Source organism: Rattus rattus, chromosome 16, assembly GCF_011064425.1.
Source record: "Rattus rattus isolate New Zealand chromosome 16, Rrattus_CSIRO_v1, whole genome shotgun sequence".
NCBI lineage: Eukaryota > Metazoa > Chordata > Mammalia > Rodentia > Muridae > Rattus > Rattus rattus.
Genome location: NC_046169.1, coordinates 32,447,674 through 32,470,614, shown reverse-complemented (window position 1 = coordinate 32,470,614; position 22,941 = coordinate 32,447,674). Strand labels below are relative to the sequence as shown.

The window sequence follows — 22,941 nt, the reverse complement described above, 5'->3', positions numbered from 1 at the left end:
TTACTCTATGTTCTTTTTCCCCCTAAGTTTGCTTCCTGTCAGTTGTTGCCTGCTCTGCCTCTTGTCTATGGTTGCCTTTTTTAATCCTGTTTACAGTGAACAAAAAGCTCTTGGATTAAACGTGTGTACTAGGGTTGAGCCACACACAATTAAAACAGGGTTTTCCGTAAATAACTCCATCCTGGGTTTCACTGTGTGAGCAAATATCCTGCGGTTTAGGATGTTCCTTAAGGGGCTGGAGAGATGGCTCAGCGGTTAAGAGCCCTGACTGCTCTTCCAGAGGTCCTGAGTTCAATTCCCAGCAACCACATGGTGGCTCACAACCATCTATAATGGGGTCTGATGTCCTCTTCTGATGTGTCTGAAGACAGCTACAGTGTACTCATATATAATAAATGAATAAATCTTTAAAAAAAAAAAAAAAAAAAAGGATGTTCCTAAGCCGAGCTCCTATGTAGCCCAGGCTATCCTGGAGCTCACTATGTGGGCAAGAATGATCTCAGACTTCCTATTCCCCTGTCTCCACCTCCTGAATGCCGGGATTACATGTGTCTCCGGGCTGGGTGTGTCTTGTTTTGGATCAAAAACAAGACTTTATACACGCTAGGCAGCCACTCTTCCATCTGAGGTACTTCCCCAGCCAGGGACATCTGTTGTGATAAACTTTTCCTCAGAGTCATTGTCATGCCCCCTTCAGGAACTCCTCTTGTACCCATGGATCGTACTTGGGGAAGGATGACTTTACTCAAGCCAGCTCCTTCCTGCTTTGTTTGGTCAGTTCTTGTTGTTGTTCTTGTTGTTGTTGTTCTTCTTCTTCTTCCTGTTCCTCTTCCTCTTCCTCTTCGTCTTCCTCCTCCTCCTCCTCCTCCTCCTCCTCCTCCTCCTTCTGTTTCTTGTTATTTGATTTTTTTGAGACTAAATATAGCCAGCCTTGTCTTGAAATTGCTATGTAGCCAAGGATGGAATTACAGGAATGCACAACCACAACCACAATTGACTCCTTTCTTTGTGTGTCCGTGTGTGTGTGTGGTGTGTGTGTGTGTGTGTGTGTCTGTGCATGTGAGTGAGTGTGTGTGTGTGTGTGTGTGTGTGTGGTGTGTGTCTGTGCGTGTGAGTGTGTGTGTGTGTGTGTGTAAGTGCACATGCATATGGACATCAGAGTCATCGTTAGGTGTCTTCCTGGGTTGTTCTCCACTGTAGTTTTTGAAACAGAGACTCTTACTGAATCTGGAGCTGCCTGGCTACCCAACAAGCCACCTGTCTGCCACGTTATACGTGGGCGCCCGAGTCAGACAGTCCTTCCTGCTCCTACACAAGCACTCTACCAACTGAGCCGCCTCCTAACCTTTCTTTTCCTAAACTTAATTTTCAAGGAACTTTTACATCCCTATCATAAATGCAAAATTAGTATATCATTGCCATAACTGTAAAATGTGAGCATAAGAGAAATACAAGGAACATAAATACTTTTATGAAATTTTAGCTAAATGTTGTCATCCACCAAGGCTGCTGTGTTAACGGTAAATATGTGCAGGCATGGGAGGGCTCAGTGGTTAAGAGCATTTGCTGCTCTTCCAGAGGACTGGGCTTCAGTTTCCAGCATCCATGTGTAGCTTACAGCCATCTATAACTCTAGTTCCATAGGATTTGAAATCATCATGTGTTTGTGGGTGCCTGCACGCACATGGCTGACAGACACAGACATAACACATATGAATAAATAAAAATAAAAACTATGAGCTGGGGAGGTGGCTCAGTGGTTAAGAGCACTGGCTGTTCTTTCAGAGGACCTGACATGGAACTCTGGTTCCAAGAGAGCTCATAGCTTCTGACCTGGTGGATACCTGTGCACATGTGGTACAGATGAAGCTAGGCAGGGGCACACATACATACACACTAAAAAGACGATCTTCAAAAAGAGATTTTCTAAGATCCTTCCTCGCTTCCCTCCCTGTCCTCCTTACTCTCTACTCCCCTGCTTCCCTCCTTTTTTCTCGTTTCCCTCCCGTCCCTTTCCCTCCCCTCACTTGGTTCTCTCTACTAATTCTTTTTCCCTCCCTTTCCTGCTAAGCAGTACTAGGGGTGACACCTAGGGCCTTGAGCATGCTGGGCAAACACTTCAACTCCAAGCTATGCCCGGCCCGAGCCAGGCTCTCTAGTTGACTGAGCCAGGGCAGTTTTAAATCTGCCTGCGTGCTTGGGAAGTGAGCTGAGTTGCTCATCTCCAGCAGCAGTGTCCTGTCTTGGGAAGCATTCTACTGACTTCTCACCTCTCCTCTGCAAAGCAGTGCTGTCTGGGCCGTGCTCCAGAAGCAGGTGGCAGTGTGCTGTCCCAGGCATGGGCTAAAAGTCATGCCAGTCTGCATCCATCTTAATTCCCACCACAGCTCAGCTCTTCCTGGGGAGCGATGAGCAGAGCTTGCGTGCTTACTCTGTTTCCTGTCTGTCTCAGGAAACTTCCTATGGACTACAGACATGGCGGCCTGTGTGAAGGAGTTGGTCTTCCACCTCTTGGCTGAGCTCTTGCGTACAGTACATACCCTGGAGCAGCGGAAGCACCCAGCCGGCCTGTCCTCCTCTATCGCCCTCCAGCTCAATCCCTGCCTGGCCATGCTGATGGCCTTGCAGTCGGAACTGCACAAGCTGTACGACGAGGAGACCCAGGGCTGGGTCTCGAGCAGCACCTGTGGGGGCTCCGGAGCAGCAGCCGTGGGCGACCAGGGCAGGTTTTCCACCTACTTCCACGCTCTCATGGAAGGCTGCCTGGCAGTTGCGGAAGTGACCCTACCTACCAACATCAGTGTCACAGCTAGCGGGGTGACCTCAACGACCACTCCAAATCTCAGTGACTCGTCCTCTTCCTCCTCCTCCTCCCCAGGACAGACACCACAGAGCCCTAGCCTCCTGTCTAAGAGAAAGAAAGTCAAGATGAAGCGGGAGAAGGCCTCCTCCTCCAACAAGCGCCAGTCCTCCCGTGCCACGGATGCAGACTCCACTGTGCTTAGCATTGGGGGTAGCAAGCCTGAGGATATGCTATGGTTCCACCGTGCCCTCACCTTGCTTATCATCCTCCGGCACCTTACGAAAAAGGACCCACAGGGCTTAGGTGTCACCAGCGATGCCATTGCTGATGCCTGCCAGGCCCTGGTCGGCCCCACTGCCCATAGCCGCCTGCTGGTGATCTCTGGCATTCCCACCCACCTGGATGAGGCTGTCGTCAGAGGGGCTATCCGCAAGGCCTGCAATGCCCATGGCGGCGTCTTCAAAGATGAGATCTACATCCCACTGCAGGACGAGGACCCCAAGAAGCCAAAAGACAAAGCTGAGGGTGGCGACAGCAAGGTGGAATCTGAGAAGTTGCTGGGATTCCCCAGTGTGGACAGCCTGGAGGGGAGCACGTCAAGCAGCCTGGCCCCTGCCATGAGCATCAGCGCCTCAGCTTCCACCAGCCAGGCCTCAGTCTGCAGCTCCCAGTGTGTTTCACAGACCGCTAGCGACCTCTCAGTAGACACCCTGCCCTCAGGCCTGGAGCTTCCTGTCCCTCCTGTCCTGTTGGAACCCCATGTAGTGTCCAGCCAGGAGAGCCTGGACATTTCCTTATGCAGCACTGGCAGCCTGGGCAGCCTGGGCAGCCTGGGGGAGCCTCTAGACAATCCAGAGACAGCATCTGTGTCCGACGTGGGCTCCATGTACACGGTCACGTCCCTGGATACTCAGCCTCTCACAACGCGCCCTATCAAAGGCTTTGCAGTGGTGGAGGTAATAGCTCTGAGCCTTGAAAGCCACGCAGCCCTGACCTGACCAACATGGCTTCTCCATGTTCCTTCCAAGGCATTAGCTAGCAGGCAACATGGGATTCTGGGGAGCTCCTGGGCAACTCTGAGCAGCTGCTTTTCTTGAGGTCAACTCTAAGAGGGACATCCAGTCTGGTGTCACGAAGCATAGGCAGTTCTCTGCTGTGAGTGGGGTGAGGGTCTCTGGCAGGCACACACCAGGACCATGGCAGTGTTGAGAGGCACTTGGCATGGTGGCACCGTGAGAATCACGTTCACTGTACTCCAGGAATGCTAAGTATAGGTGCTGGCTGTGCCCCATGACCGATACTTCAGATGCCTCATGTGTCTTGGGATACCTTGTTTAGGAATGAGGCATCTAATGACTTCTTGCACTTTGACAAGAGTTAGACTCCAAGGTAAAACCCAGCACTGGGGTGCAGCACTTGTTTAGTGTGCACGAAGCCCTGGGCTCACGCCCCAGCACCACTAAGAGTAAGTAAAGCCCAAGGGCAAGGACTTTCGTCAGTGGCTCTCCCAGCCAGGCCACCTTCCTGGGCACTGGACAGCCTTTAGGCTCCAGAGCTTCCCAGGTGAGCTGCTGTGCAGTGGCCACAATGCATTGGGAGGGAGCTTCCCAGGGAGCGAGGTCAGCAGTGCCCATGGCCCCAGGCCAGGCCCATCAGAGCTCACCCTTCCTCCTTGTTCATACAGATAAGGTCCCGAGCCAAAATCGAGAAAGTCAGAGCCAGTTTATTTAACAATAACGATCTGATCGGCTTGTCCAGTCTGGACGGTGAAGAGGAGCTGATGGAAATGTCCACAGAGGAGATCCTGACGGTGTCTGTGGTCAATCAGAGTCTGTTTGACACACAAGGGAGCCCAGGACTAGAAGATTACTTCAATGACAAGTCCATTAAAGGTGAGCTGTAGGCTGGGTGCGTTTAGTATTTTGTAGTTTTGTTTTATTTTTTAACTCCATGTATTTGTGTGTGAGTGTGCATGCCCATCATAGTACCTGTGTAGAGGTCAGAGGACAACTTATGGTAATCCATCTTTCCACCATGTAGGTCCCAGGGATCAAACTCAGTTCCTCAAGCTTAGAGACAGGGACCCTAACCATTGAGCCTGCTCACAGGTCCAGATGTGGGTTTTTAATGTGGGACTGTACCAAATGTGTACAGGTGTTTTGTTTTTTTGTTTGGTTTTTGGTGGTTTTTTTAAGAGATTGATTGATTGATTGATTGATTGATTGATTGATTGATTTATTTATACGTACACTGTAGCTGTCTTCAGACACACCAGAAGAGGGCATCAGATCACATTACAGATGGTTGTGAGCCACCATGTGGTTGGTAGGAATTGAACTCAGGACCTCTGGGAGAGCAGTCAGTGCTCTTAACCCCTGAGCCATCTCTCCAGCCCTAGTATAATTTTCTTAAGGTGGGGTCTCAAGGCTGGCATGGTCAGGGGTGCATTACTTGGGAGAGGACACAGAATCAGGAGTTCAAGTTTACTGTGTAATGTGTTCTAACCTAGTCTTTGTGAAGACCTGTTCAGAACACACAAAAGACAGCTTCTTACTCTAAAACCCCAGCTAGACTCAGACTGGTGACTGTTATCCTCAACTCCACACACATGATGGCCACACACTTCCACCATGCACCACACACATTTGCTAATTTTCTAAATGTGTGGTTGCTAGTTAGGCCAGAGGATCAAGTTCAAGACCAACCTCAGCTATGAGACTTTGCCTTTGAAAACAAAATGGGCAGTTGCTAGAAAAAAACCTGCAGGGTACGTCCTAGCATTGTATGTTCATGAGACTTATGTAGCCTTGTCCTATTCTGTAACAGGTGAGAAACTGGTGCCTGGGGCCAGAGAGGTCCTGACAGAAATATTTAAAAGCTGCGCCCACTCAGAGCAGACGCTGAGCCTGACACCAGCCAAACCCATCAGGGTCTCTGACATCTATCTTAGCAAAGAACAGATCAACTCCCAGACCCCGGGCAACCTCCTTCACCTCTTTTTCACCAATGTCCGGCCTCCAAAGAAGGTGCTGGAGGACCAGCTCACACAGGTACCACAGTCCACATACACTCTGAGCTGAGCCATGGGTTCCTCACCTGCGCTGGCCTGAGAGTCTTGCTCTCCACTCTTGTGCTCCACAGATCCTGAGAAAATATGGCGTGCCCAAGCCCAAACTGGATAAGAGCAAGTATAGCAAAGCCGGGAAGGAGCAGCACCCGGTGAAGGTGGTGAGCACCAAGCGGCCAGTCACCAAGCCGCCTGCCAAGGACAAAGCTGTGCTCAGCAGCCTCAGGTGCACCATTAGGGAGCTTGGGAAGAGGGTGGCTGTGGGCAGCCTCCAGCAGGTGCCCAAAGGACTGGGTCTGTCTTCTCTGCTCCTGAGGTCCCTTCAGTCCCTTCAGTCCTCGGCTCCATCCGCTGCAAGTTAACGTTTCACCCTGCCTGTGAGTGTAGTAAAAGCCAGACAAGCAGTGAGTGCTGAGAACTCATGGAAAGTGCATTCATCCATCCGTTCAAATCAGTTCATCTCATGATGCCCATGCATGAGCGCTCGGTTTAGAACGCTTTTCATGTGTGTGGAGCAGAACTGACTTAGGCAGGGGCCGTAGCTCAGCAGCACAGCGTGCTTTCAGCATGTGCAGGACTCCAGGCCCTTTTACTTCTGTGCATCTATCACTTTCTTAACTGGCACAGACTCAGAAGAGGCCACAGCAGAAAGATCACAGGCTCAAGGCCTACCTGGCCAGAGAGTGAGTTCCAAAGTTGTCCGTCTCAAAGCAGAGTCAAAGAGCACTGGGGATAGCCAGACATGACAGCACACACCTTTGCATTTAGCACTCAGAAGACTGAGGCAGTTGGATCTCGGTGAGCTTGAGGCCAGCCAAGACCACATAGTGAAGCCGTCTCAGATGAATGGATGGGCGGACGAATGAGTGAACAAACGAACGAACGAGTGAACGAGCGAACGAGTGGATAAATAAGCAGAGCTGGAGATAGGGCTCAGTGGTAGGGCATTTGCTAAGAGTGCACGAGGCTCTGGGTTCATTTGCTAACACAGAGAGAGAGAGAGAGAGAGAGAGAGAGAGAGAGAGAGAGAGAGAGATAGGTGGAGAGGTAGATAAGTAGATAAGTTCTTTCCTGATTTCAAAGTCTCCTTCCCTAAATATTCTATATTTGAATTTGCATGTATGTTTAGTATAATTTTCCCTCTTTTTTTAAAAGTTAATTTATTTTTTATGCATATGAGTACACTGTGGCTGTCTTCAGACACACCAGAAGAGGGCATAGGATCCCATTACAGATGGTTGTGAGCCACCACGTGGTTGCTGGGATTTGAACTCAGGTCCTCTGGAAGAGCAGTCAGAGCTCTTAACCACTGAGCCATCTCTCCAGCCCTAGTATAATTTTCTTAAGGTGGGGGTCTCAAGGCTGGCGCAGTCAGGGGTGCATTACTTAGGAGAGGACACAGAATCAGGAGTTCAAGGTTATTACATAATGTGTTCCAACCTAGTCTATGTGAGGACCTGTTGAAAACACAAAAGACAGCTTCTTACTCTGAAACCCCAGCTAGACGCAGACTGGGGACTGTTCTGCATCAACTCAGGAGCCACAGGCATTGGCTGCCATGCCTAGCGTTAGTTTATGACTCAGACCCTCACTGTTCTGAGAGCCCTTGCACTGTGGGTCTGAGGAAATTGTGTGAGTGACTAGAGCAATCCCACACCCTTTCCTTACCAGCTGTGTGCAGATGACCTTGTCCTGCACACAGTGCTGTCCATCCGTGTCCTGCTCAGCCGCTGCCCCATGGTCTCTTGGGAGCATTGAGAATGGGAGCAGAGCTGAGAACCCGAGTTTATGAGTTCACTCAGTTGACTTAATTTAATCTGGGCAGCTAATCTTGTACTGGCTGCTTTATCAAACCGTGCCATCTGCATATATAGGAAATGACTGAAAAGACTGAGTCCTCACACCTTAAAATGGTGACTTGTCTTTGGAATGTAATCACAAAGCCTTTCCACTCTCAGTCCTGGGTGACTCCCGTGGCGGAGTTGGGGTGGGTGAGGTTCTGTTTCCTGTGGGAGGCCGTGTGGCCACGCCCGTCCTAACTGCTGAGCTTTGCTCTGTAGCAGGACCGCACTAAGTGAGAAGAAGCCAACCGTGAAGCCCAAGTCACCTGAGAAGAGCAAACCGGATGAGAAGGATCCAGAAAAGTCACCCACCAAAAAACAAGAAGGTACATTAGTGGCTGGCGAGCTGGTCTCCACCCTGGGGACAGCAGCCCATTCTAGGACAGGGCACCCACTGGGATGCCCAACACTCTTTATGGTCCCTGTTCCTCTGAGGCTTAGTTGACACAGGAGAGTAATGGCCATCAGCTTAAGGGAGGTAAAACAAGGTGATGAGTGGGTGGTTGCAACGGAAATCTACTCCAGGCACAGAGCGGGCTGTGCATGCTGTACGAATTGTCAACCTTGTACTCCTGAGACTTGGAGAAATAGGGAGATGGGAAGTCACGGCAACACCTGGATGGCAGGATGAGTGTGCAGAGGCTGTGTCACACTCTGGCTGAACTGGGGACAGCAAGATAATACCAGGGAGCACAGGGAGTGGAGCTAGGTAGGGCCGGCCGTGGACAAGACACTGGAAGGACCACAGTGTGCCGGCTTCCCACCCGTGACTGTGCCTGCCTTTCCTTCCCACCCCTGACTGCATGCAATGCTGGCCATCAGTTCCTGAGGAGAAGTACCTAACTCTAGAAGGATTTCACAAATTCGTCATTGACCGTGCCAAGCAAGACATCCGCAGTGTCTGGAGGGCAATCCTGTCCTGTGGGTATGACCTTCATTTTGAGAGGTGAGCCTTGTCCGTCCTCTAGGTTGATCCTGGTTTTGGCTAGTAGATGTCTTAGCTGTGGTCCTGCTGGGGGATTACAGATGTGCACCACCCCCAGCCAATTCTCTTTTTCCTTAAAAGCACATCAGGCTGTTGCCTTGGGCCTATTTGTATGATTTCATTTAGCTTTAATTACCTCTCCAAATGCTACCAGACTGCATTTACAGCACAAGATTTGGTCCTTGACCAGGACACTGCTTATTCTAAAGTCTTCTTCAGAGTTCCTCTGCCCTCCGTTGCCCTCCATCCTAGGAAGGACCCAGAAAGACAGGGCTCCCCAGCTTTCCAGCCCACACCTGTCCACCAGTGAGTCCCAGGCAGGCAAGGGGTGTGCAGATCTAAGGAAGTTAGCACTCTAGATCACACACAGGTCCCTCGGCCTGTCTGTAGTTAGACATGCTGAGCCACAAAGGAGGGGCTGTCTGTCCAATGCAGACTTTCTGAGAAATGGTATTTCACAGAATTACTTGGCAGAAGAGACCCCATTCTCATGGGGTGCCTTCCCAGGGTGAGGATTATTCATGGCATTCGGAACCTGCTGACCCCTGTAATTAGCCAAGTGTGGGAGACCCACCCCCATCATTGGTGGCCTTGATTTGTGAGTCTGCTTACTTATTGTAGACATTAACTAGGTTAGAGGGACTTCCTGGAGTAAGAGCCGTAGTCCTCAGTGGGAGGAGACCTACAGGGCCATCAGCGGAATCTGCAGAGAGTTCCTTTTGTGTGGCAGTGGAGCAGTCTTCCCTCCTCACCACAGACTTGGCCAAGGGCAGCCACAGCTGACGTCAGGTCAGCCCACCATGTAGGGCTTTGCAAGAACTTGCCAGCGAGAAGGGACTCATGTGTCCAAGACCCTAGTGTGGGGTCGAGCTGGCCTCTAGTATGAAGAGAGCAGTGCTGCATCCTCCTGTCCTCTCCCAAGATGCTGTGGCCACCCTAGCACATGACCTTTGACCACTGGACAGCCCAGCCTTACCCACCTCAAAGCCCTGGGTTTGTGGGAGAGGGATGTGCACACTGATCCCGTAGCTGTTCTGTTGATTACAGCAGTAAACAGCAGACCCTGTGGCTGTGCTCAGGAACCATCTCTCCTCGTGTACTTTAGAGGTTGGCGTCTTCAGCCCTGTTGAAGACATTGCCAGCACTCTGAGTTTGTCAGGTTTCACACCCTTGATGTTACAGGGTTCCAGAGGTCATTCTCTTGGTTGTCCAGAGTTCCATTGCAAGGTTTAGCAGCTCAGTTTAGGAGCTATCTCCAGGGGCGGGCATGGAGGTTGTGCCCAATGTAACTGCCACAGTACAGCCTGGCAGTAAAGCCCTTATGAGCACACCCTGGTCTGCCCATCCTCACAGCTATGGTAAATAGTGGAATGGGGTTGCAGGCTGAGGGAGCCAAACAGGTACCTGCAGCAGCTGACAGTACACATGGGTGAGCCGGGCACTGTGCCTGTGTTTCACAGGCAACCTCATTGAATTCTTGTGTCATGAGGCACCAATACCGTTCTGAGGTCATGTTGCTTCAGATATCTGAGTGGGCTCCATGTCACCCGAGGACCCCCGTTCCTCCACCTGATAAGAAGAAAGCAGGGGGCACGAGGCTTTCCAGACTTCCCACAGGGCTCCTCCACACCCATACCCTGATCCCTCCTACTCTGAAAGAGCTTTCCCTCCCTCCGCATCCCTGAAAGACTCTGGCTGTCCTGCCTCAGGTGTGCCTGCATTGATGTCCGGCACGCACAGAAGGCCTCCCGGAAGTGGGCTCTGGAGATGGATGTGGCTCTCGTGCAGTACATCAACCGGCTGTGCCGCCACCTCGCTATCACACCAGCACGGCTCCATCCTCATGAAGTGTACCTTGACCCAGCTGATGCCACTGACCCCAGGATGGCCTGCCTCTCCAGTATGTGGCCTCTAGGGGTCCCCCATCATGCTGCAGAAATACTTATGTCTCTCCATGTGCATCAACTGAAAGGGTAGAGGGAGCTGTTCAACTGGCCAGGACAGTCTCTGGCCTTTGTTTAATGCTCATGAAAACAAAGTCAAGGTGGGGTAACAGGCCCAGAGTAGACAGACGCCTTCCTGCATGCCCACTGTGGTCAGGCTGCTGTGAGGTAAGAGCGTCAGAGCTCTCTGATTTGCACTAGAGGGGTCGTCCTCGGGGAGGTCAGTCCATTTCTCTTAAAAGCAGGGGATGGACAGCAGCAGAGCACTAGTGAGTCCATCCTCCATGTAGGCATCATCCTGGCAGAGCCAGGGCAAGGCAAGGCTGCACACAGGCCCCACAGCCACCACACCTGGCCACAAGGGCAGGACCCTTGTTCTTCTGGATGCCAGGAGACAAAGATAGGCAAGTTGTCTGTGCTGGGAGTCTCTTACAAGGGGACAGACACGGCTGCAAGGGGTCTAGGGACTAGCTAAAAGGCAGTGGCACAGTTTCCTGGTCACTGCTGAAGGCAGCTGATGACAAGCATACCAGACCCTGCACTGCGTTTGCCACCCGTTATAATCCGTAGTTATTTCCAAGTTTAAAAACATGGAGGGTGGGGTTGGGGATTTAGCTCAGTGGTAGAGCACTTGCCTAAAGGCCCTGGGTTTGGTCCCCAGCCCCGGAAAAAAAAAACAAAAAAAAAAAAAACATGGAGGGCCAAGAGTGTAACTGAGGAGTGTTTGCCTGCTGTGCAGAAAGCCCTGGGCTCTGTTGCCACAAACTTCCTAAGGCCAGATGCAGCCCTGGGAGGGCCTAGGGAAGGCATAGGGATAGGGCTTGGAAATCCAGGGCCTCACCCCTCACATCTGCTCATCTCTGCATCTCTGTTCCTTGGGAGCCCCTCCCTCACACCTTCAGGCTCTCAGGGACAAAGCTCTGAGGAGAGCTCTGATCCCACTGCGGTTGTCCCTCCCAGTAGCAGACACTTGTGAACTTGCCTGTCGGGCTTGGCTGACCCTGAGCCTGTCACCTTCTGCAGATGTGCCTATCGAGAGCTTGCGTCTGCGCTTTGCACTGCTCCAGTCTCTCAACACCACACTGGAGACCTTCTTCCTGCCCCTGGTGGAGCTGCGTCAGACCCCCATGTACGCACACAGCATCGCCGCCCTGCTGAAGGAGGCGAAAGGTGAGAGAGTGCTGGCGAGCAGGGCAGGAAGGCGGCACCCCTCACAGCAGTCAGGCAGGCCTCTGTTGAGCAGCAGGATCCCCAAGAGAAGCTAATCAAAAGTAGCCTGAGCTCAGAAAGAGGAAAGTGTGAAGTTCAAAGCATTCATTAATAAAGTTGTGTCATCTACCCAAGGTGCCCTTAGGGAACCAGTTAGCACAAGGTTGTTCAGTCCTTGGTTTCTACTTGCCATGGCATAAGCCCAGGAAGGGCATTCAGGGAGTCATAGGAGTGAGGCAGAGGGTGGCAGGAGAGCACTAGCGCCTTCCTCTGGTCATGAGTGGAAATGCATCCACACAGCAAACGAGCACTGAGAGAAGACACCTGGTGAACTTCCGTCCTCCCCATAAGCGCACATGTGTTCCTGCACACACGTGTGCCACACACACAAATAGATGGCATTTTACATGGTGTGCTTGATCGCCCACTTGCAGCCTGACTGGACAACATTCCAAAGGGTTTGGGGTGAGTTTGCACAACTCCCCCACCCTCCCAGTTACAGGAGTGACTAGGAGTCACCTCTCTGCCACATTCCTTCTTCAGGGCTGATCTTCTATGACACAAAGGTGACTGTGATGAACCGGGTGCTAAATGCGACTGTGCAGAGGACAGCTGACCACGCGGCGCCCGAGATCACCTTAGACCCACTGGAAACTGTGGGAGGTGAGGCTGGCTGACCCTGATACCCCCAGGGAAGGTGGGGTGAGGCACCTCCAGCCCCTGCCCATCTGGCTGCTTCTGTGTGTGCCAGGCTCCTGATGGGGGCTTTCCAGCTCCAGGAGGGGCAAGCAGAGGTGCTTAGCCCTCCCTGCCCCCAGTGCCTTTCCTCTCTGGCTGTAGGAGGGGTACAGAGGCCATTGTAACTGGTAACAAGCCCTACTTCTGTAGTTAAGGGCAAGGTTGTTGTCTAGGGCAGAAAAGGACATGAGGAGTTCAAGGGAGGAGCTGGTTGTGAGTTCTGGAGAGAAGCTCTGGGATTCCCTGGGTTTGCTCCCCACGCACCACATAAGCAAGCCCAAAGCTCCATGTGCAGAGGGAAGGTGGCCTGGCCCTGCAAACCTGGCATGAGTCTTTCCTGGTGAATGGCAGGGCATGGCCGCCACACCTTATGATCCCTTCTCATTTCCAGGGGAAATCAGAGCTTCTGAAAACTCCTACTTCTGCCAGGCTGCCCGGCAGCTGGCCTCCGTGCCGTCTTCTCAGCTCTGTGTCAAGTTGGCCAGTGGGGGTGACCCCACGTATGCCTTCAATATCCGCTTTACTGGGGAGGAGGTTCATGGCACCAGTAAGTAGCTCTTGGGCTGGGTGCAGATGCACAAACCCTGGGCATGAGGTGGGGGTGGGCACAACATGATGACACCCTGCTCTCAAGAAGAAATGCCTCCCTCAGTCAGGTCTTGTAACTCAGTCCTGTCTTCCCAGTCATTGGGGGACTGAGGCAGGAGCATTATAAAGTGAAGACTAGTTTGGTATTATAGAGTTAAGTTCAAGGCCAACCTGAGCAACGTAGTGAAATCTTGTCTCCAAATGTAAAACATAGAGACAGGGAGGGCTGGGAGTGGGGAGGGTCAGGACATAGAGACAGGGAGGGCTGGGAGTGGGGAGGGTCAGGACATAGAGACAGAGAGGGCTGGGAGTGGGGAGGGCTCAGGACATAGAGACAGGGAGGGCTGGGAGTGGGGAGGGCTCAGGACATAGAGACAGAGAGGGCTGGGAGTGGGGAGGGCTCAGGACATAGAGACAGGGAGGGCTGGGAGTGGGGAGGGCTCAGGACATAGAGACAGGGAGGGCTGGGAGTGGGGAGGGCTCAGGACATAGAGACAGGGGGAGGGCTGGGAGTGGGGAGGGCTCAGGACATAGAGACAGGGAGGGCTGGGAGTGGGGGGGGGCTCAGGACATAGAGACAGGGAGGGCTGGGAGTGGGGAGGGCTCAGGACATAGAGACAGGGAGGGCTGGGAGTGGGGAGGGTCAGGACATAGAGACAGGGAGGGCTGGGAGGGGGGAGGGCGCAGGACATAGAGACAGGGAGGGCTGGGAGGGGGGAGGGCTCAGGACATAGAGACAGGGAGGGCTGGGAGTGGGGAGGGCTCAGGACATAGAGACAGGGAGGGCTGGGAGTGGGGGGGTCAGGACATAGAGACAGGGAGGGCGGGGAGTGGGGAGGGCCCAGGACATAGAGACAGGGAGGGCTGGGAGTTAGGGGGTCAGGACATAGGGGCTGGAGGTGTACAGGGCTGGGGAGCAGAAGACTTGGGGTAGAGGGATAGGGTATAGAGGCTGGGGAACTGGAGAACTGGGGGTGTAGCTCAGTTGGAAGCATTTTGTGAGGTCTTAGGCTCATCCTCAATACAAATGATAAGGTCAAGGTCCTCCTCATTGTCCTGGGCTACAGAAGTGACACTAATCTCTACTGACTTGTCCTGTTACCAGCCACCATTCCAGGTGTGGGGAATGTGGCTCTTAAAGGCACACTTGTCCTAATCTTACTGTGACATTGATGGCCACCCACAAGCCTTTCCCAGTGAGAGGCAGATGACCAGCTGCTTGAGCCCAAAGCTCGAGTTGCCCATGAGACATAGACATTGGGGTCTTCCATTAAAGCAGCGTCATGACACTCACTGGCAACGAGGAGGGACAGCTGAGATGTCTCTTGGCGCTGGGAATCACTTTGATCCCAGCCATTTGGGACTCTTTCTCTGTTGTAAGTGGGTGAAGAATGTCCTCTGTGCTCCCATTTCCCTCTGTTCTACCCCTTGGGCATACAAACAGCCTCAGTCTGGGAACCCTGGAAACAAAGCCCTGCTTCTATGAGCTGCTGCGCCCCCAGGTACCAGGCACAGGCTCCCTGCTTGCTGAAGACCAGTGCCTTACCTGCACATGCGCAGATGGGAACTGGGACACCAGGAGTCAGCAACCTCCCAGAGGCCAGGCAGGGGCAGCTCCATGCTGAGGCCCTGCTGGCCCCAGGCCTCAGCCTGAACCAGCTCCTGCCTCTTAGACCCAGACATTCTGCCCCAGACTGGGCCTCTCCAGGGCCCACACCCAGCCCGTACTGTCCTAAATTTCCTGTAGCCTCCTGACCCTTGAATGCCAGCGGAAGCCTTCTGAACAAGGAATAGAGGGGTCCAGCTGTCTCTGCAAGGCTGCCACTGTGGCCATCCTCCTATGGATTCACTAACCAGGGCCAACTCTGAGAGATGGTGGGAGGAGGCACTGGACAAAAGCAACCCCTCATTTACTCCTCAGCCTTCAGGTTCCATTCCTTCCCTGCCCCCAGCTGCCATGTGACAGGAGACAGTAAGCCTGGACACAGGTGCCTTTATGGAGAGCTGGGGTCAGCATCTCAGCAGACTCAGCCTCAGGCAGGCCTCCATGTTCATGGAGCCAAGGCTGCTTTCCCTACACTTTGGGCGCCTCCATGAGCCGACTGTACGGGGGCCTGTACAGTGGCCTGCATGGGGGCGGGCTGCACGGGGCGGGTCGTCTGGGTAACCCTGGGCCGACACCCCTGGGCCGACACATGACCGGCCTCTGTGTCTCTGCAGGTGGCTCCTTCCGCCACTTCCTGTGGCAGGTGTGTAAAGAACTGCAGAGCTCCTCACTGTCGCTGCTCCTGCTGTGCCCCAGCTCTGCTGTCAACAAGAACAAGGTGAGGCAGGGGCTGGCTGTGTCCCTGTGGCCCTGCCCCCTCTTCCACACACATTTGTGGCCCAGGTGGGACAGCTTTGATGCCCAGCTGACTGAGCCTGAGAACTGGGCGTCCTCACTGCAGCTTCCCTCCTGCCTGGGCACATGCGCAGAGGTAACCTGACCTCCCTCTTGCAGGGCAAGTACATCCTGACCCCAAGCCCCATCACCTATGGGGAGGAGCAACTGCTACACTTCTTGGGCCAGCTGCTGGGGATCGCCATCCGTGCAGATGTGCCTCTCCCCCTGGACCTGCTGCCCTCCTTCTGGAAGACGCTGGTTGGCGAGCCTCTTGACCCTGACCAGGACCTGCAGGAAGCAGACATCCTCACCTACAATTATGTCAAGAAGTTTGAGAGTGTGAGTGAAGGCACAGTGTTGGAGGACAGCAGGGCCCCAGGGTCCTCTGGACTAGTACTCCATAAGGACCCAAGCGTCCAGGGGAGAGGCCCTGAGATCCTCCACAGGAGGCTTCTTTCAGGGGCCGGCCTCTGCCATCTGTGCAACTGACAAAAGCAGATGCTGATGCTGCCGCCCTAGGGGATGCTTTTAGCAGGTCCATAACCAAGTGTGCAGTGCAATGGAAATGCTCGGGTGTGCGTGCGTGCGTGTGTGTGTGTGCATGTGTGTACACCAGTTAGGGTTTCAGAAAGGGAGCAGGAGGTGAGCATGGGCCCATGCAGACAGCAGAGACTGGTGGAGACGGCATTCTTGCCTTTCCTTTGCCCTCTTGGAACATCATGAGCCAAGGCAACTCAAGAAGCAAAGCATTTAATTGGGGGCTTGAAGTGTCAAAGGCTTAGTCCATTATGGTCCTAGCAGGAATCAGACAGGCACAGTGGTGGAGCAGGAGTTGAAAACTACATCCTGATCTGAAAGCAGAGAGGGAGGACTGGGCCTGCTGTGGGCTTGTGAAACCTCAGATTCCACCTCGAGTGACAACACTTCCTCCACCACCTCCCGACAGCCTGGGCTTGGGGCTCTGTGCGCCGCTCCAGATGCAGGCACAATGCATGCTGGCAAGTCTGCCGAGCCTCCTGTGGGCCCATGAGCAGGCCACGTGTGCCAGCTGAAGGGCAGAGCTCTTCTGGGGGGGGCCTTGGCAGCAGAGCAGCAGCCAGCTTCACCCTGCTGTGTCCACAGATCAACGATGAGAGCGAGCTGGAGGCCCTGTGCGCCGAGATCGCCTCCCAGCACCTGGCCACGGACAGCCCGGAAGGCCCCAAGCCCTGCTGCCGCTTCACCTACCTGACCATGACTGGCGAGGAGGTGGAGCTGTGCAGCCGTGGCCGGCACATCCCTGTGGCGTGAGTGTGTGACTTGAAGGGGCTGGACCACACTAGTGTGAGGGGAGGGTGTAAGGTCGGAGGTAGGACACAAGAAAAGAGGTCTTTATTTTAACTAAAGGGCCCCTTAAGGCAATGGTTCTCAGCATGTGGGTCCTGACCTCTTGGGTCATCTAAGACAGTCAATCAGAAAACACAGATATTTATATTACAATTATAACAATAGCAAATGTACAGTTAGGAAGCAGCAACAAAAATAATGTTATGGTTGGGGATCACCACAACGTGAGGAACTGCTGTGTCAAAGGTTTGCAGCATTAGGAAGGTTGAGAAACACTGCCTTAGGCAGTATCGGCTCTGAAGGAGTAGGGTGAGCCATGAAGCAGGGCTCGACCGTCTGGGTGGATGCAGCCCCCAGGCCAAGAGTCATGCCATCACATCTCCCCTTACCTCGCTGGTGGTCCTCGACAGTTGGGAGAACAAGGATATCTACGCGGCAGCCATCCGGAGCCTACGCCTGCGTGAGCTACAGAACATGGAGTGTGTGACTGCTGTGCGTGCTGGCCTGGGCTCCATCATCCCTCTGCAGCTGCTCACCACCCTCAGCCCACTGGAGATGGAATTGCGCACCTGTGGCCTCCCGTATGTCAACCTAGAGTTCCTGAAGGTAGGTAGCCCTGCCCTTCCCGACGGTCCCAGTGCTCTGCCCTCGCCACCGCTGCCCCGTGCTCTGGTCCACATGTAGCTCCTGCCCCACCCTGCCTGGGGTCAGGCCAGGCCCGCTCACCACTGGGCTTTCTCCCCCAGGCCCACACCATGTACCAGGTGGGGCTGATGGAGACCGACCAGCACATCGAGCTCTTCTGGGGGGCTCTGGAGACGTTCACCCAGGAGGAACTGTGCAAGTTCATCAAGTTCGCCTGCAATCAGGAGCGCATCCCCTTCACCTGCCCTTGCAAGGACGGCGGTCCTGACACAGCCCATGTGCCGCCGTACCCCATGAAGATTGCCCCTCCAGATGGCACAGCAGGTATTGCCCTTCCCAGCTCCTGTTGGTGAGACCCTTAGGTCCTTGTGGACTCAGTAACCAAGACCCCACACGCCAGGACTCAGTCATACAGGGGAGGCTTCGTGAGCACTGTGGCCACCCAGCCCGGATGATGCATCAACATTTAAAAGATGCCAAGGAGCCACAGCTTGCACATTGCTTACCATTTTCTTCCGTAAAGCCCTGCAGTGCCAGAGATGAAACGCAGGGGCCCCTGTGCGCCAGGGAGGCTGGAGACTCCAAGACACACCCTAGATTCTCACCTTTCAAATGCAGGAAGATAGTTTGTGTGTCATACGTATCATAGGCTGGCCTCAGACTCACTGTGTAACTGAGGATGACCTTGAGCCTCTCATCCTCGGGCCTCCTCCTTCCCAGTCTAGGATTATAGGTGTGTAGCACCATGCCCAGTCAAAAGGACAATTTTGCCTCCCTATTAGGGCATCAAACCTTAGTGTGACAAGTGGGAGTTTTTACCACTGTACTGGGGACAATATGAGTTTGACCCATGGAACCCACATTTTGGAAGGAAGGAAGGAAGGAAGGAAGGTAGGAAGGAAGGAAAGAAGGCAGGCAAAAAGGAAGGACAGACTAACCAGTAAGGTGGCTCAAACCTGACTTAAATTCTATCCCTGGGACCCATGTGGTAGAGAGAGCTGACTCCTGCAAAGTTATCTATGACATCTACACATGTGGCACACCACACACACACACACACACACACACACACACACACACACACACTGACCTACACACACACACTGACCTCTACACATGGCACACTACACACAAGTGTGCATGTGCACGTGTGCATGTGTATGTGGGTGGGGGTTGGGGGACAGGGTTTCTTTGTGTAGCTCTAGCTGTTCTGGGACTCAGTATGAAGTAGACCAGGCTGGCCTCAAACTCACAGATCCCCCTGCCACTGCTCCTAAGTGCTAGGCCTAAAGATACGCACCTCTGACAACCTCCACCACCATTCTGTTAGCCTTTTAAAACCCAGGCATGGTGGCATTCTTGTGATCTCAGCCCTGGAGAAACAGACAAGGCTTACTGTAGCCACTCCTGCCTAGTTGACCACCCAAAGTGGGAAGATAGACTGCTCCTTCTGTCCTGCAAAATGCAGAACATGCATGCATGCAAACGCACAGAGACCCACACAGAGAGTGCCTGTACACAGAGGCACACACAGAGTGCCCAGGAGGCCAGCCAGGAGGCAGAAGCCCAAATCCAGCCCTCTGAAGTTGGTGTTGTGCCTTCTGCAGGTCCTCCCGACTCCCGCTACATCCGAGTGGAGACCTGCATGTTCATGATCAAGCTTCCCCAGTACTCCTCCCTGGAGATCATGCTGGAGAAGCTGCGCTGTGCCATTCACTACCGTGAAGACCCCCTAAGTGGCTGATGGGAGTGGGCCAGAAGATTAGGCTATCACCAAGGCACCCTTCTGCCGGCTTGGGAAGCCAGTCCAGGCGCATCCCTCCAGGGCCTCAAGTGAGGAGCTGGCGACATTTGCATTCTGAACTTTCGTCCGTGTCCCAGGACCACCTGGAAGACACCTTTTGTATGTGTCCATTTTGTGAGGGTCCGTTCCTTTGCTGCTGTCTGTGGTACATTTGTAGGATAGTTTAGTTCCCGACAGTTTATGTCTAACTTGATCTTCCTGGACACTGTTTTGGTGGCTACCAGACTGCTATGATGCCACAGGTTCAGGTGGCTCGTCATCACAGAGCCACCAGTGGAAAGCTGAGGGTTGAGGTGACCTCAGCCACACAAAGTATCCTGTTCTCTTACAGAGTGTCTCCACAAATGTGTGAGCAGTCCTCAGGCCTGCCCTCCTGCCCTGAGCTGGCTTCTCCCAGAGGCAGCGTCTGCAGGGCCCCCTCCTTCCGTCTTGAGTGGTTGAGCTAGTGCTCAAACATTCAAGAGACACGGAGAACTCATGTGTTAACCTTCCTGCTTTACTGTGTGTTCCTGCCTTGTTTGTTTGGGTTTTTTTTGTTTGTTTGTTTTTGTTTTTTTTTTTTTTAGGAAATCCCACAGAGGCCCCTTGTCTCCTCCCATCGAGGCAGCCCTATCTGCCACCTGTCTCTTCTGGGCACCTGGGCTGAATGGCCTGAGGATACCTCAGGAGCAGACACCCAGGGGCTACTCCAGGCCTTAGTTCACAGACAGGTTGGGCACGTCTTGGTGGCTGGAGTTGAAAGACAGTGGAGCTAGAGGGATAGTGCTGAGTGGGCCTTTCTACAGCTGACTGCACAGGAAAGCACATGACTCAAGCCTACCCCACTCTGTGCTCAGAGAGGGCCCACCTCACCACACTGCTGTAAGGAGCCCAGGAAAGGGTTACAGCCCATGTCTAAAGACTGTCTGAGGTGCTCTGCCCACACAGGGCTGCATCAGTGACCCAGGCAGAGACTGCAGGGGATTCCTCTGTGCCCTGGCTGGCCTGCCCAGCACCCTCTACAACCAACGTGTGTGCCAGGGCTGAGCTTCCTGCAGGCTCACCCACTACCCCAGTGCATTTGTGCCCCAAATAAGTCTTTGTCCAATGGTACTTTGTTCAAGAGCAGCACATGCCAACTGTTGGACACTGTCACTTGGGCCTCACCAGTTGTCACAGAATGGCAGCGCTGTAGCTATTGTATGATATTGTGCACACAGAAGTTCTGAGGAGAGTGAGGAGGATGTGCTACTCTCCACAGCACCCACCTGCTTGGGAGGTGTGCAAGCCTTAGGGCTGGCATCCATCTCCTCCTCATTACGCTTAGGAAACGCATTGAGGACCATGACAGAAAACACCCCACCCAACCCCACCCGGGGAAGTGTGCTGGCCACGCCAGTCACAGGGCTGCAAGCCCTGCTCTCACAGAAGATCGTGGCCGCTGTGTGGGACCACCCCAGCGACCTCAAGGATCCTGACTCTGTTCGACAGAAGGCAGGAGCCTCTGAATTTTAAAGTGAGTTTTCATTCCTGTACCTTCAGATCCTTGGTTCCCTTCTATCCTTGTCCCACGAATGAACTTGGGATTCTGTCAGCTACCTCCCCAGGAGGGTTCTGGAAGCTTCTGTTGGCCCATTCCTTGATTAGATGACAGCTGTGAGTGAGATATCTGCTGCTAACTCAGCTGCTGCTCCTAGAGAGCGCACTGAGGTCCAGACAGATCCCAGCCTTGGCCCTGAACAATGTGTGCTGTAAAGTTACTTGATGTATATTTATTATAATTATTTATGACTGCATTAACAGCCCCCATTCAGTCTGATGCTACTTACACTATGCTGTGTAAAGGAAGCTCACTACGGAAAAAGTCACACCAATAAATAACCTTCATCTGACTGACCGACCTGAGTGTGTGCTCATCTCCTCTGGCTGAGCAAGCTCGCAGGCTGGCACTGCTCTAATGGCTCTGACGCCCAGGTGTCACGAGTGGCTAGGAATTAACATTTGCACTCCCTGCACTCCATTAGCTTTCGAACTACCTCCTCCTGTCTCAGAGTGCCACCCGCTCTGTCCTGACAGTTAGTCTGTGCTCTAGAGCCTGGCATGGAGGTTCCCAGAGCCAGCTGTCACCCCAGATGAGTTTGACTGTTCTAAAACAGTTGTCCTGGGGAGGCAGTGCACCTAAACCTACTTGAACAGCAACCACCCACCCCAAGGAGCCTCTGTTGTCTCGGGGACCCCAACCGAATTCAGACTTGCTTGTCCCCTCCCACTGCTTCATGGTCATCCTCACCAACTCCTAAATACATCTTCATCACAGGAACAGAAGGGACCCAACCAAACAGCTCTCCTTATGCTGGAAACGGCACAAGTGCCCACTCACTCATTGCTCTGTTCATCAAGGACTCCCCGCTTCGCAGCACCGTGGTCTCTTACAGAGCACATTCAGAAGGCCCCTCCCCTGTGCTGCACATGCCCTTGGCAGAGGAGCCTGGGCTACAGAGTGAGTTCCAGGCCAGCCAGAGCTACACAGACCCTGTCTCAAAAACTACAGAGTGGAATTGGAGGGCCTGTGTACCAGGATAACGGATTGCAAACAGATTTGGGGACAGGGGACTTTCAAATGACCTAGAGGAAAGCCTGTACAGCTTCTGGGGTGTCTGTGGAAAGTGCCAGCTGACTGCCACACTGAAGGCTGCTAGGAGCTGCCTTAGGGCTTCATGTCTACCTGGTATGATGGAAGAGAAAGTCTACACTGGAAATGAACAACAGAGGCACAATATCCCAACCCCAGCAAAAGTATTCATTCCATTAAATCAGGAAAAAGACATGAGACAACAGCAGACAGGCTTTGAAGATTAGCATCAAAACAGTTTAAAGATGAGAAAAAGTCTATGGACTACAAAAAGACAAAGGGACCAGGGCAGTAGTGGAGAAACAGCTGAAAGGGTAAGCAGACACATCAGCAGCAGGGGGCACTCCTAGTGCACACACCACACATCACACACACCACACACACACACACACACACACGGAGCAGACGTCCATCTAGGAGCAGCAGGGGGCACTCCTAGTGCACACACCACACATCACACACACCACACACACACGGAGCAGACGTCCATCTAGGAGAGTGCCAACCTTGAGAAAATCAGCCCTGTGTCAGAATGGCTTTGTAGCCTAGAAAGTGAAAGAAACCTTACCCTTGCCGAGCCAGGTTCAACCCAGCGGCACACAAAACAACCACGACAGTCTTTGTGTATGTCGCCAGGGAAGGACTAACTTCAGACGGGGCGAGGCATGGTGGAGCACTGAAGAGGAAAGGGAAAGCTCAGGACAGCCTGCGCTACCTCAGACTTCTTTCTCACCCCACCACCCCAGAAAAAGAAGAGGCCTGTGACCACAAGTGCAAGGCCAGTCTGATCTAAACAAATGTCGACTCAGCCCCATATAAAATGCATGTTTTATGTATGAGAAAGTCATAATAAAACCCATTTCTTACAACTAATATACACAATTTAAAAATACATTTAAACAAGGGTATATATCTGCAATTCTGAGAATTCCGAGGGAATGACAGACACCGAAGCACACAACGGAATGGCTAGGAACCACAGCTGTGAACACCAGAAT

The 22,941-nt window shown here is 53.1% G+C and overlaps 1 protein-coding gene across 2 annotated transcripts in view; it reads left to right on the top strand.

The window, feature by feature from the left end:
• Positions 1 to 21,211, top strand: part of Hectd4 (HECT domain E3 ubiquitin protein ligase 4) — a 150,667-nt gene extending 129,456 nt beyond the window's left edge. For both annotated transcript variants that reach the window (XM_032886787.1, XM_032886788.1), the window contains exons 61-76: positions 2,453 to 3,759; positions 4,488 to 4,695; positions 5,630 to 5,853; positions 5,945 to 6,096; positions 7,931 to 8,037; positions 8,534 to 8,657; positions 10,406 to 10,596; positions 11,663 to 11,809; positions 12,392 to 12,511; positions 12,978 to 13,133; positions 15,395 to 15,498; positions 15,675 to 15,896; positions 16,680 to 16,843; positions 17,294 to 17,489; positions 17,630 to 17,852; positions 19,136 to 21,211. In XM_032886787.1, the coding sequence (XP_032742678.1) occupies positions 2,453 to 3,759; positions 4,488 to 4,695; positions 5,630 to 5,853; positions 5,945 to 6,096; positions 7,931 to 8,037; positions 8,534 to 8,657; positions 10,406 to 10,596; positions 11,663 to 11,809; positions 12,392 to 12,511; positions 12,978 to 13,133; positions 15,395 to 15,498; positions 15,675 to 15,896; positions 16,680 to 16,843; positions 17,294 to 17,489; positions 17,630 to 17,852; positions 19,136 to 19,272 (3,782 nt within the window). In that variant the 3' untranslated portion in view covers positions 19,273 to 21,211. The remainder of the gene's footprint in view (positions 1 to 2,452; positions 3,760 to 4,487; positions 4,696 to 5,629; positions 5,854 to 5,944; positions 6,097 to 7,930; positions 8,038 to 8,533; positions 8,658 to 10,405; positions 10,597 to 11,662; positions 11,810 to 12,391; positions 12,512 to 12,977; positions 13,134 to 15,394; positions 15,499 to 15,674; positions 15,897 to 16,679; positions 16,844 to 17,293; positions 17,490 to 17,629; positions 17,853 to 19,135) is intronic.
• The last annotated feature ends 1,730 nt before the right edge of the window (positions 21,212 to 22,941 follow it).